General features: G+C 50.2%; 1 protein-coding gene across 1 annotated transcript in view; it reads right to left on the bottom strand.

Annotated features, from left to right (window-relative positions):
* LOC144935809 (peroxidasin homolog) overlaps nt 1-12853 on the bottom strand; it is an 88808-nt gene that overhangs the window by 3294 nt on the left and 72661 nt on the right. The window contains exons 18-23 of the mRNA XM_078862584.1: nt 12015-12613; nt 11052-11186; nt 9577-9785; nt 3401-3524; nt 2294-2411; nt 883-999 (exon numbers count right to left, since the gene is read on the bottom strand). Of these exons, the coding sequence (XP_078718710.1) occupies nt 883-999; nt 2294-2411; nt 3401-3524; nt 9577-9785; nt 11052-11186; nt 12015-12613 (1302 nt within the window). The remainder of the gene's footprint in view (nt 1-882; nt 1000-2293; nt 2412-3400; nt 3525-9576; nt 9786-11051; nt 11187-12014; nt 12614-12853) is intronic.

The raw sequence follows: 12853 nt of genomic DNA on the forward strand, positions 1-12853 counted from the left end.
TCTGGCTGGGTAGCTCAGGGGATGATGGATAGAGCATGTGGCTTACATTTGAAAAAGTTACAAGTTCAAATCCCAGCCTCGGCCAGTTAAGCCCATCATCCCTCTGAGGTCAATAAAATTTAGTACCAATGTGCGAGAAGTCAACAGCATTTGTGCTATGGATTAACTAGCCCGGTCATGTGCAGTACATATACAGCCCCTTTGCCAAAAAAATACTTAACCAAATGCTGGTCAGTGCGGGTTAAAGGCAAGAGGGAGCATAGGCATGGAAGCCTATAAGTACAGTACAATAATGGAATCTGCTGCACTGCCCTCTGCTGTCGACCACCCAGGCCAGGAGTGTATAGCTCATAACGCCTCCCGTAGTGAATGGTGGTCACCCATCAAAGCACAATTCCCAATCCACTCTGCTCGAGATCGGGAGAGATCGTGCATATTTGTTGAACTTCTTTCGCACCGTACGTAGCTAACTGTGCTAATCGGAGGTGCGGGGTCAGTGGCATTCAGGGTGATTTGGTCGTAGGCGTGAGTTAACCCATTGGAGGAATAACGGTTCCAGTGGCCGGCGATACTGAAGGTGCAGAGTGTGTCCTCGTCCGCCCTGTGGCATCGAGGGCGGTGGGGTTAGAGGGGGCTGAGCCCGCCTGCTGAAGGCTCAGCCCTCGTCAAGTCAATAAAATGTTGGTGCAAAAAATAACACCAGCGGCGGTTGACTTTCAGCCTTTCTGCATATTCAAAGGGATGCGAGTGCAAGCGAAAGGCACAACAGACACAATCGTATCGTATCAATACCACGACCCCACCTGAGTTTTGGTATGCCCCTCCCGCACCCCCGTTTAAACAAGGTCACGCTGAAGGCGAGTTGAAGGCGAGTCTCCGTACCTCACAGTGGCATTCGCTGCAGGCATCCCTGTGCCAGGTCTCCTGATGTGCTCGCTCCTTCCCGTCCGCGTTCTTACATCGGCTGCCCTTGTGCAGCGCCTGCTCCAAACCACTGACCTGCAGTGCACAACAGAACTGAATTACAGCCGGAGCTGTACGGGGCCGAGCTACAGAAAATATTTCCGCCCCAACCTCCCACTGTCAGGGTCCAGGGGTATGCGGCGTTGTGGGGGGGGGGGGGCTGGGAAATATTCCACGAGAAATGAATCTCTGTTGCACAAATAACACGCCAGTATAGGAAACGACCACAATGCAAAATGACGCCAGTTTGTATGACTGTATTATCATTGTTTATCCACTTGTAAGGGATGGCGAGAGGCAAACCCTATCTTGAAATAAATATACACTCACCAAGTTTAACGGCTTGTGAGTTCGAATGGCGTGCTCGTCTCTCATTGGCGAGGAGCCATGACAAGGGGAGCCGACGTAGGGCACACAATCGGATTTGAAAGTGGAGGACATCCAAATCGGGATGGTCAACAGGGAAAACTAAATGTAAATGAGGGGTTGGTCAGTAGACCGTTCGGGGATTGGTGGAGAGTCATGGAAAGTTCCCAAAAAGGATGGGGAAGAGAATAAAAGGAGGGATGGACGGAGGGTTTGGAGCGCCTGAACGGAGTGATTCCTTCACGTGTGACGCGGCATGCCGAAGACGTAAAAGAGACGGAGTTCAAGACTCACCTGGGCTGGAACTCCTTTACACGCCCCATGAACTACACGAATGTGTGGAGGCGTGCGTGTTGTGCCGCATGTGCTGTTTGAGGTGAGCGAGAGCAGGCCAGACTGAGTTCGCTCTTGAGTCCTCAATCAGTTCACGTGCAGGTGCGAGGTGGATTAGTACCTCACAGGATCATGAGAGGCGGAGGCTTGGGGAGGCCTTCACACAGCTGTGGAGTGACCATGACTGATGATGATGGTGATGATGATGATGGTGATGATGATGGTGATGATGATGATAATGATGATGGTGATGATGATGGTGATGATGATGATGGTGATGATGATGATGATAATGATGATGATGGTGATGATGATGGTGATGATGATGATGATGATAATGATGATGATGGTGATGATGATGGTGATGATGATGGTGATGATGATGATGGTGATGATGATGATGATAATGATGATGATGGTGATGATGATGGTGATGATGATGATGATGATGATAATGATGATGATGGTGATGATGATGATGGTGATGATGATGGTGATGATGATGATAATGATGATAATGATGATGATTCGGCCTTCAGTAAGGAAAGGGCTTTCCACCTCCCCCGGGGCATCGGTGATCGTGGTGGAGCCGGGGGCTGGAAGGAGCGAAACCTCAGACGACAACCCTCACCTGCGAGCGCAGCTGCTCCACCGTGCGCTGCAGAGCCGACACGACGGCGCGGAGCTCCTGCAGACTCGAATCCTCTTCCCGCTCCTGTGTGCGCTGCGTGACATTGTGCTGGGCGGGGCTGGGAGACAGCGAGGTGGTGCGCACGGTACGCAGGGGCCCATCACCAGCATGCCACGCCGCCGGGAGGAGAGAAAAAAAATTAACCCGTAAAAACAAAGTTTTTCACTATAAATCCTTTATATGCGTGTTCAGTGGGCCACAACCCAGCCCACATTGGTCTTTGAAACGGGCGGCTAGAGTCCTCTCGTCCTCTGGCTTGAGATGGCTGCCACCTATGGGTCAGATGATTGCCTGCCACCATTAAGCAATTGGTAATTAAATATAAAAAAAAAATTCCTAAAAAGTGTAACATTTTGGAATTTTTTTTCACGAAAATAAATTGTGACGCACAACGAGTTTGTGTGCAAAATGTCAGCTCGATTGGATCACGGGAAGTGGGTTAAAAAACGACCGAAAATTTTGCGCGGTCGTAAGCGCGCAAGCAAGTGAACTTAATATAAAGGATTTAATAAAAACAGCAGTAGGCAAGGGCAATTTGTATAATTTCTACATGGAAATTAACATTGTAATCCTATCACATTTCGCTCAATGGCAACGTGGGAACTTCCAATTGATGTTTCCCAGTCGCACGCGTAAACTTTGTTCTAGGCGGTGTGCCTGGTTCACTCTTCCCAGTAGTATTTGTTTATTAAACGAGAAAACCATGAACTGGTTTTGAGCTCATGAAACGATGTCTGCGGATGCCCCGGGCACAATGGCAATGGCAGGAGCAGCCACCCACCCAGGGATTCTCGCCATAACATCTGGCGCATAGGTTACGTGCAGATATCTGGACGTCACAGCGTTTGGCGCTCTCCTCTCCTCCCATGCACGCGTTTTCTCAACTCAAACAAGAAAAGCGCCAGACCATCACCGAGAAAAAAACAAGAGGCTTGATTCTAATAGCGTATAATATTTGTGTAAAGTTCGTTTAACATTGACCGTGACGACGTGTATCCCCCCCCCCCCTCGCCCCAAGGTGCCACAACTCGGTTGTAGGCGACTCACCCTTCGCTCGTTTCCTGCTCCTCATTCCGGTCCGCTGGCCTCTCCCCCGGGTAGCTGAACTCCGGCGAGCGTTTGCTCCGAAAGTGGTTGGAGATGGCGTTGAACTGTCCGCGCGTCCGGCAGTCTAATTCGCCCCAAAGTGAGACACAAAACGAGGGGCGGGGGGGGCCGGGAACAGACGACAGTGGTCGCGCTGGGACGTAGAACAAACCCGAGGAGATCCTCAGGGTCCCCAAGCAGCTCAAGGGGATCCCGGACCCATTAAAACAAAAAGGCAATGGTGGATTAAACATCATCTTAATTTCTAATCATAATAAACATATGCTAAATCCATCTCTCTCATATCTATCTTGTCTACCTCTCTCCCATCTCACTATACCTCTACAGGGACTGTTCTACTTATGGACGAGTTAGGTTCCAGATGTCTGTTCGTAAGTCGATTTGTTTGTAAGTCCAACTTTACTCCTGTCGATTCCAAACATGTTGTACGGCATGTACACGAAACACGAGGAATGGCTTTAAATGTTGTATAATCTCCTGTAGATGAAGATGCAACTGGTTCTTCATGTTCTGCAGATGTAGATGCCACCACCGCCATCTATTGCGCGGCGGTTGTACTTACGAATCTCGGTCCGAACAGGCAACTGGACATACGGACCAGGTTTGTTCGTATCTCTAAAAATTCGTAAGTCGAATGTTCGTAAATAGAGGAGACCCTGTATTTGTCTCAATTTCTTTTACCTCACACCATCTCTATCTCTTGTCAATATCGCTGTTATCATTTTACAAGGATTGGATAAATTGAAAGGGATAAGCGTAAGGCACCACCATGGACCAGCTACCACCATCGATGGCCAAACTTACCACGCGTCCGTTAACAGGCCCGGCTGGGAGGATGGCAGCTGCTTAAACGGGTTTGTGTGTGAAAAATGTAACAACAGCAAAAAAAAAAGTTGCACGGAACGAAATGTTTTTCAACAAAACTCAGCTGCCGCGTGCCTCCCTCTGAATCCCGTTGGGCAATTAGCACCGCGACTGAAAACTGCCAAAAATGCTCTCCTTTTAAAATGAACGAAAACAAAGCAATGGAAAAAAAACCCTCCTTTGATTGATCCCTGCTGGACAACATCACAAGTCAGCAGTACCACGAACCTGCACAAGCCACGGTGGCATAGTCATATTGTGTGTCGCAAACGCAAATTGCTCGGGCCCATATATGTCAATCGTGTGTCGCGCTTAAATACGAATGATACAATACATATCTGCCGATTTTAGGGGCTATTAAAAGCAACTAAATACCTTATGTCTTCCCCGTTTCAATTACGTTTAAACGTCTGCGGTTTATAGTAAATTACAATAAACTAATAAACCGATTTTGGACAGCATCATAGCACGGGTCACACACACATAAGTGGTCATCCGGATATGAGCAAAGAATAACTTCCCACCGTTATCATAATAGCAGAGCATGGCTAACATCATTGGCTTGTGATGTCCGAACCTGTCCTGGGCCCTTCTCCATTCACAAACTCCCAATGCCCAGTGTGGTGAAGTATGGTCAAATAATCCCTTGCAACCGACGCGGCGTGGAAAGGCCGTCAGCTAACAGTGAATTGACAAAGGGCTGTAAATGATGTACGAGTATTACTCTTGTGCCTGGGAAACAATACAGAGTCAAACACAAACGGTCAAACATGCATTCAGCCATTCATGGTGTCACCCATGAGATGCTCTTCATGCGGGTTCATGCGAGTCTAACGCTGAACTCTAAACACACGTCCACGCCTGGCTTTTCATAACTGTCAAATTAAATTCAACAATGTAAATGATCAAATCATAGGTGTGTGTGTCTGTGGTTTTATGAGCGGTAGTCCACCGGTTAACGTGCCACGCTACAAACCCAGCGAACCGAGTTCGATTTTCGCTCACATCCAACACCGGTGATAAGTATCTGAACCAGTCCTGGGCTCGCTTGGATGAACCCTGGTGGAGTGTGTAAATATTGCCACTCAGGAGACAAAGGCGGCTAGGTATGGTGCTGGCCACCCACCCCCTCGTGTGCTGTGCTCGCCCCAACCGTCAGTTGTGGGTGAGCTGAAGCAGAGAACCAAACGTGTTCGGCAAAATTCTAGAACGCCCTGCACCATAAAACCTGCGTACCATGGGCAAGCTTATAATTGAAGGTTGGGTGAGGACTGTTCATCTGCAACGCACTCAAGCCAGGAATTCAGATAACGCGCTGGTGGTGGTATGTGCGCCCAAATGGCTTTCAAGAGGCTGTCATAATTTGAGCCGTTTGCACTGTGGAGATTACCTAACAGTCCGTCAGATTTGAATCTGTCTCAGGATTCCTCAACACCACATCCCTTTGTCTGCAGTCCCGTTTCACTTCTGTGAGGTTCAATTCTCACGCGCATCGATACGGGTTGGTCATCAGCTTTAATGGCTGCTCGCTAACAGCGCTTGCCACAACAGTCTAAAACGCTGAACAAGAGATGTGTGTCTCCGCTAACGCACTCCACGCGAGTGTGTTTGCATTTACAGTGTAATCGTTCTTTAAAAAAAACATTTTACAGTATTCGAACTGACATGCGCGTTTCTGCGTTTCATTTCAAGGAAAGAAACTCAACTTTTTGCACGCCACGCTCGACCGCTCAATCTTAAACGGCAGTGACAGCCGGCACTTATCAGCTCACGGGCACAAACTTTGCCAGGGCTCCGTTCCTCCAGGGGATGGAAGCAACGGCGCTTTTCGGAGCCAAACCTAAAAAAAAGCCCCCCCCCCCCATTGTGTTCCACCCCGAGACCGTAAAGTGCCCACCGATGACGCACTTTCTTCAAGCGCCGCTTATTTACCTCTTGTTTCTTTTGCTGCTGCTGTTGCCGTTGGGGCACTTAACGCGAATCACGCAAATGTGCGCCTTGGGTAGAAACCAAAAAAAGGGGGGGGGGGGCGGGGTGCGGGTGGAAAAATCCACTGACCTTTGCGTTATACAAGCGTCTCCTCGAATCGGAATGTGCAGTGGGGTCGCAATTTGCGATCGACAAAAGAGCTTTGTGTTTTTTTCCAATCAAAAGATGAATGACTTTCCCCGTGCTCGGAAAATGAGCGCTGGGCGTCGCTCATCGCCATTGGTGGTCGCCGAGCCTGGCGGTGGAAATTCCAAGAGGCTGAGCTAATCAAGTGACCAGCGCTGGTCACGACAGTCCAGCGAGGCTGAACGGGGAGACATTTTGCCTCGTGTTGTTCGGCACGATGTCCGACGTTTCACTCCGAAGCCCACGCAGCGAAACGTCAGAATTCAAACGGCCAACGGAGAGTCACGGAGCAGCGTCGCGAAAGCCTACGCGGAGGCGATCGCTGCCTTTGGCCGCGCACACAACCAGCATTAATAACCACCGAGACCACTGTGGAAATACTAAGGAACAACAATGACATTTCAAGACAAATATTCATTTGTTTAGCTTCCTGGCATATGCAGTAAAGTTGAGAATAGCCATATTTAATTGCCAAGGATCATGTTAAAGCAATAGCTTTAAACATAGACCCCCATAATGCTCTATGACAAGTGCCTGCTGAGTATTATACTAAATTGATTTGCACTTAACATACCCAAATGCTTTCATTGCGTGCTCTTGCCAATGACATCTGGCAGCCCGTAATTGTGTGTTGAGCAGGTGTGCGTCAGCTGATGAGACCCAGAAGGTTAAACCCGGTCCAGGGCTTGCCTTGAATGAATGCTAATGACACACATTGGTCCACAAAGTCAATAGGGCTATGGACGAGAACATATTTAATATTCTATCTTTATGTGAATAGATGTTTAAATGTGTCTGTGTATGCTCCAACTTCACGTAAAATAATAACCTTCACGAACCTGCTTCAGAACCTCCCTTAAAACAACCCCCATCACTATCCTTATCACTACCCCTATCACTACACCTACCCCTATCACTACCCCTTTCACTACACCTACCCCTATCACTACCCCTACCCCTATCACTTCCCCTATCGCTACCCTTACCTTATCACTACCCCAACCCCTATCACTACCCCAACCCCTATCATTACCTCTATCACTACCCCAACCCCTATCACTACCCCAACCGCTCCTTGACCACTACCACCTGCTCTGTCACCATGACTACACCACCAGTTTTAACAAGAACAACCGCACTCTTTATTTCATCATCTTCCGTGCCATTTTACGATTGTTGCGAAGCCGCGAAGTCGGTAATCTCGATTCGACCAGGTGAGAACCCACCAAGACTGCATCGAATTCAAAAGCACGGCCTTTGCTGCGACCTGCCGAACTGGAGGCAAGGGGAGACCATTTCAATGCCTCGTGCCAAAGGGGCCGCCGTGAGCGCTCGGGGTGGCTCCAACTCCTCCACGCTCGTGAGCCGCCCCAGACGGAGCCCGTCCGAACCGGAGCCAATCCCCTGGGAGACGCCACGCGGCACTGGCGTGGCTACGGTGTAGCGATGCCGGCTCACAGAGCTTCCAAATGCGGCTGCATCTCTAGGCGCTGTACAGAATTCGTGGTGATACAGTGAGGGAAAAAAGTATTTGATCCCCTGCTGATTTTGTACGTTTGCCCACTGACAAAGAAATGATCAGTCCATAATTTTAATGGTAGGTTTATTTGAACAGTGAGAGACAGAATAACAACAACAAAATCCAGAAAAACGCATGTCAAAAATGTTATAAATTGATTTGCATTTTAATGAGGGAAATAAGTATTTGGCCCCCTCTCAATCAGAAAGATTTCTGGCTCCCAGGTGTCTTTTATACATGTAACGATCTGAGATTAGATTAAAAGACACCTGGGAGCCAGAAATCTTTCTGATTGAGAGGGGGTCAAATACTTATTTCCCACATTAAAATGCAAATCAATTTATAACATTTTTGACATGCGTTTTTCTGGATTTTGTTGTTGTTATTCTTTCTCTCACTGTTCAAATAAACCTACCATTAAAATTATAAACTGATCATTTCTTTGTCAGTGGGTAAACGTACAAAATCAGCAGGGGATCGAATACTTTTTTCCCTCACTGTATTTATTTTATAGCGAGAATGAGGCAGTCAGAGGGGGGGGGGGCCTGGAGCCTGGACTGGAACAGGGACAGGGGGTCGACAGCACAAGAGGCTGGGGGGAGTTTCAGACCGTGGGGAAACCGTGAAAGAGACAAAGCTTCATGGAGGCCACTCATCGCCATCAGCCCTCTGCGTATCGCTAAACCTAACCCCAACCGGACCCTCTCCTCCCCATGAGTCTAGCAACCATGCCCTCCCCCAAGAAGACAACTTAGCACTCTGAACAGAAGGAAGAAAAATCATGCATACGCGTTGACTGTGTAACGCTTTCCGCCACGTGTGTGTCCTCGGAAGGATTTAACTCGAGTTGATAATAATGCGAGCAGCGAGTGTGAAGGAAGCAGCACGTCCATGTAGCGTAAGTTCATCATGGGAACACAACTTTACATGGATGCTTAGTTCACTTTAGATCACGATTACGAGCATTATTGTTCCTTCCAGCTACAGACAAGTGGCGCATTAAGGTTTGATCATATGTCGTAAAGGCTTAAAATCATACGTCCATTTAAAGGTTTTAATTTGTACTGTGCACGGTTTCCTAGGGGAAACCACAGACGGGTGGGAAGGCAGCCAACAACTTAATTTGGGATGTTTCTCCAACTCCGTCCGTGTGGGAGAAAACCGGAGCACCCTGAGAAAACCCGCGTTTGTTCCAAACATGACTCGCTACGCAACTCCGATTGGCACGGTTGGCTACGTACGGTGCAAAAAAAGTTCAACACACACATAGCAGGTGTCAGCTCACTTCGCACCGCCCGATTTTCTGCTACACGACGCGACGACGCGGGGTCAATCCTCTCTCACCTTCTGAAGCGCTCGCTCGTCACCGTGGCGTGCGCGATGACACCACAACCACGTGACTTTTATTTTGTATTGTGCGCGGTGCTTTTAGCGCCACAGCGCGTCGATTTGTAGCGTTTATTTTCATTTGTTTGCTGGTGACTGTATTTCATATTGAAATCGCCTCCAGTGCTTTTGCTGCTGGCGGCAATAAAAGTTGTTTCAAAGTCAAAAGTCTCTCCACCACGTGACGACGCGGGGACAATCTTCCCTCTCTCTCTCTCTCCGCGACACCTACCTTGGCAGCAGTCCTGCCACATGCGCAGGTCGACGCTGGGCAGGGTGCCGCAGGACACGTAGCCCTGCGGGTACGCGGACACGGCGAACGCGTCGGGCGGCACCAGCGTGATGGCGTCGCCGTTGTCGCAGAGCACGCGCGACAGCGAGCTCTGGTGGATCTGCGTGAGCTGCGCTGGGGAGAACACTCCCGGGTTCTCGTACCAGAACCTGACGCACGCACGCACGAAGACGAGGATCGCCGGTGTAAGAGTGCTTTCCTGAGTGTCGAACCAGGAGATGGAGGGCTGCGTTGGCGGAGCGGACGTGGAGAAGTAGGCCCGGGATAGGAATGAGCGAAGAGGTTAAGGAAGGAAAGCCCTGAGTGAGTGGGGATAATGGCAGGATACATTTAGAGATAGCGGTGCCGCAACTTTTCTTTTTACCGCAGGTGGCATCAGTTTATTATGCTCTGGCCCCTTAACTATAGCAGCTGCGGCCAAAAGTTGTTGTTTTCCAAAATGCATGTGGTTGTGGTTTACTTTGGAGAGTTCAATATTACCGCAAAAAGTCGAAGGCCCCGGTTCACGACACGTGTTTCAGCAGTTTCCAGCACCACGTTAGTGTCTCAGTGCCCAAAAAAACATCTTGTGATGCTCGCCTCTGTTAGCAGTTCTAATTCAGAGGTAGGGATTCCACATTCCTATAGCAGGAGCACGTCTCTCGACACAGCAGCGAACCAATGTGGTATTAATTTTATGGACTCCAGAATGAAAGATGAATTCAGACATCCCATGGCCGAAATTGAAATGGAAACATTCTAAATGTAACCAGAGTGCTATGTCTTAGCATCCTGGTTTAATTCAACTCAGTTTAGTAACACGAGCTTTTTATAATTTCTTTCTTAGTTTCTCCACACATTTATCCTGCACGTACTCTCGGGGTCACATCATGAAGCAAAGAATCAATGCGGATCTCTCAAAGCAATACAACGTTTTGTGCTAGGCAACGCACGTTGAACTTATTTCACACCGCACGTAGCCAAACGTGCTTATCGGAGGTGACAATGGCCCACGGCAGTGGATATCATAGAATTACCTCTGAGATCCTGCCAAGTAATCTCTGTTCAACACACCCAACCGCTCTGCCACTGAGAATACTGTTTGTCCCATGACAGTGAAAGTGATATTTTTATTTCTCATCGTTGTAATTTAGCCAAATTAAGTCAGAACTATTTGAATGTGATGGTTTATTCACAGTCATAGATAAATTTGAGCTGGGACCATCCATCCATTGAACTTGAGAACCCTGATTCACTCAGATGTGACCGAACCCATCATCATCAGCGAATCGCCTGTACGTATGTTGAACTTCTTTTTTCGCACCGTACGGAGCCAACCGTGCTCATCACCGTCGACAAGCGATGTCTAGCACTACGCACCCATCCATGTACACCATTTGCCACCACCGCCAACCACCGCACCGTCCCCGCTGTACCTGTCCCCATCCCTGAGGCGGCGAAACTGCTCCGTGAAGAGGCACAGGAGGGTGGGCCCCACCAGCGATCCCGGAATCACGTCCTCCGCGATCAGGGCTGGCCACAGGTCAATGTTCTCGGGGGTCCCGTAGAGCCTGAGCAGGGAGAGACACAATTACAGTCGCGCACCCCGCCACGACGCGGGCCGCCGTCGGCCCCGATCGCCGCGCGACGGCGACGAAGGCTGCGGGGGAAGTGGGGATGGCAGTGCGGTTTGCCGCCTCCAGCGTGCGAACAAACAAACAAAAAAAAACGCGACGTATCACGGGAGGGAGAATGTCTCGCAAATGCCGGGCAGGGGAGAGAATTACGTTCGATGCGCTGTCGTGAGCGGTGTACGATTACGCGACGTTTAAAGTCTCGCCGGGACTTATGGAGTTCCCAGGAAAAATGTCCGCAACCCCAAAAAAAGGACGATCCTGAGAAAACCAGGACAGGTGGAAACCCTGGATGGTGGTTTCAGTGGAGTAGCGTGGTTTGTATAGTCCCCGGTGCAAGGAATGAAATGGCACCAGGCTGTTCAATTTCCCCCTTCTTTGTAGCCCGGCTCCCCAACTCGTCGAGCCTATGGGCCACCGTGCAATCGCACCACCTGCACATTTTTTAAACAAACATAAATCCAGCGGATTACGTAACACTTTCCAGCATGCGTTTGGAAGTATTTATTTCGCAGTATGGAAATCGCTTTCAGGAAAAAAAGTCCGTGTGTACATATGAAAGTAGTCCCTTTTGCTCTGGTTCATGTTAAGTTTTGGCCAACTTTTAGATCAGTTTTGATTGGTTTTCAATAGGCTACGTCCCTCATAGCAACCCACTGCTGCCCCCCCCCCCCACACCGAACGGACAGACACAGCCAGCGCATCATCTCGTTCGTGCCGAAACGAACCAACGAACAAGCAAACAACAGCGGCGGCATCTCTCACTTGCGCATCTTCTCCCTGACCACGGGGTCGCGGATCTCTCCGCTCAGCCCCTCGAAGTCGACGGCCGCCGTGAGGTTGCAGAACTGGCGGTAGGCGGCGTAGGAGGGCAGGCCGTGCTCGCGGCCGCGCTGCACGTTCATGGAGGCGAGGTCGAGCGCCACGCTGTGCGCCATGTGGAACAGCTTCTCCGTCAGCTCCAGGTTGAGCATCTCGGAGGGCACGCGCTTCTTGGCGGGCGTGGCGAAGAGGCCGCGCAGCAGCGGGTCGATGCCGCCCTCGTTGACGAGGCGGAACGGCGAGAAGAAGGCGCGGTGGAGCGGCAGGTGGCCCTCGGGGATGGGCTGGAAGGACTCGTTGAGGCGCAGCAGCACGGGGTTGATGAGCGTGTGGCCGAAGCGGAAGGCGGCCGTGGCGAATGCGTTGAAGATGGCTGAGTTCACGGAGGGGTCGTAGCCCGCGTAGGGCCTTAGCTCGGAGCGCATGGCGTCCGTGCCCAGCACCTTGGGCAGCCAGTGCGCGTAGGTGATGTGCTGCATCTGCGCGCCGACGATCTTGCGCGACTCGTGGAAGATGGTGTCGCCGTCCCAGTGCGGGTTGAGCTGGCGGAGTCGCACGAGGGTGCAGGCGGGGGGAGGCGGGGGGGGGGAGGAACGGGAGCGTGATTCCGCCGCGCGAGGGGGTGAGATGAGACGCGTGGGCTGAGGACTGCGCCGCGTCTCGAGACGATGTCGTATGTCGAAAGCATGCAAATCCAAATGACTGTATTTGTAATACTGCAGTGATGCCAAAAAATAGATGGCCATGTGACAAAAACTGCTGCAAGCCAATATTTAATATCT

The sequence above is a fragment of the Lampetra fluviatilis genome, chromosome 14, assembly GCF_964198595.1.
Source record: "Lampetra fluviatilis chromosome 14, kcLamFluv1.1, whole genome shotgun sequence".
Classification (NCBI taxonomy): domain Eukaryota; kingdom Metazoa; phylum Chordata; class Hyperoartia; order Petromyzontiformes; family Petromyzontidae; genus Lampetra; species Lampetra fluviatilis.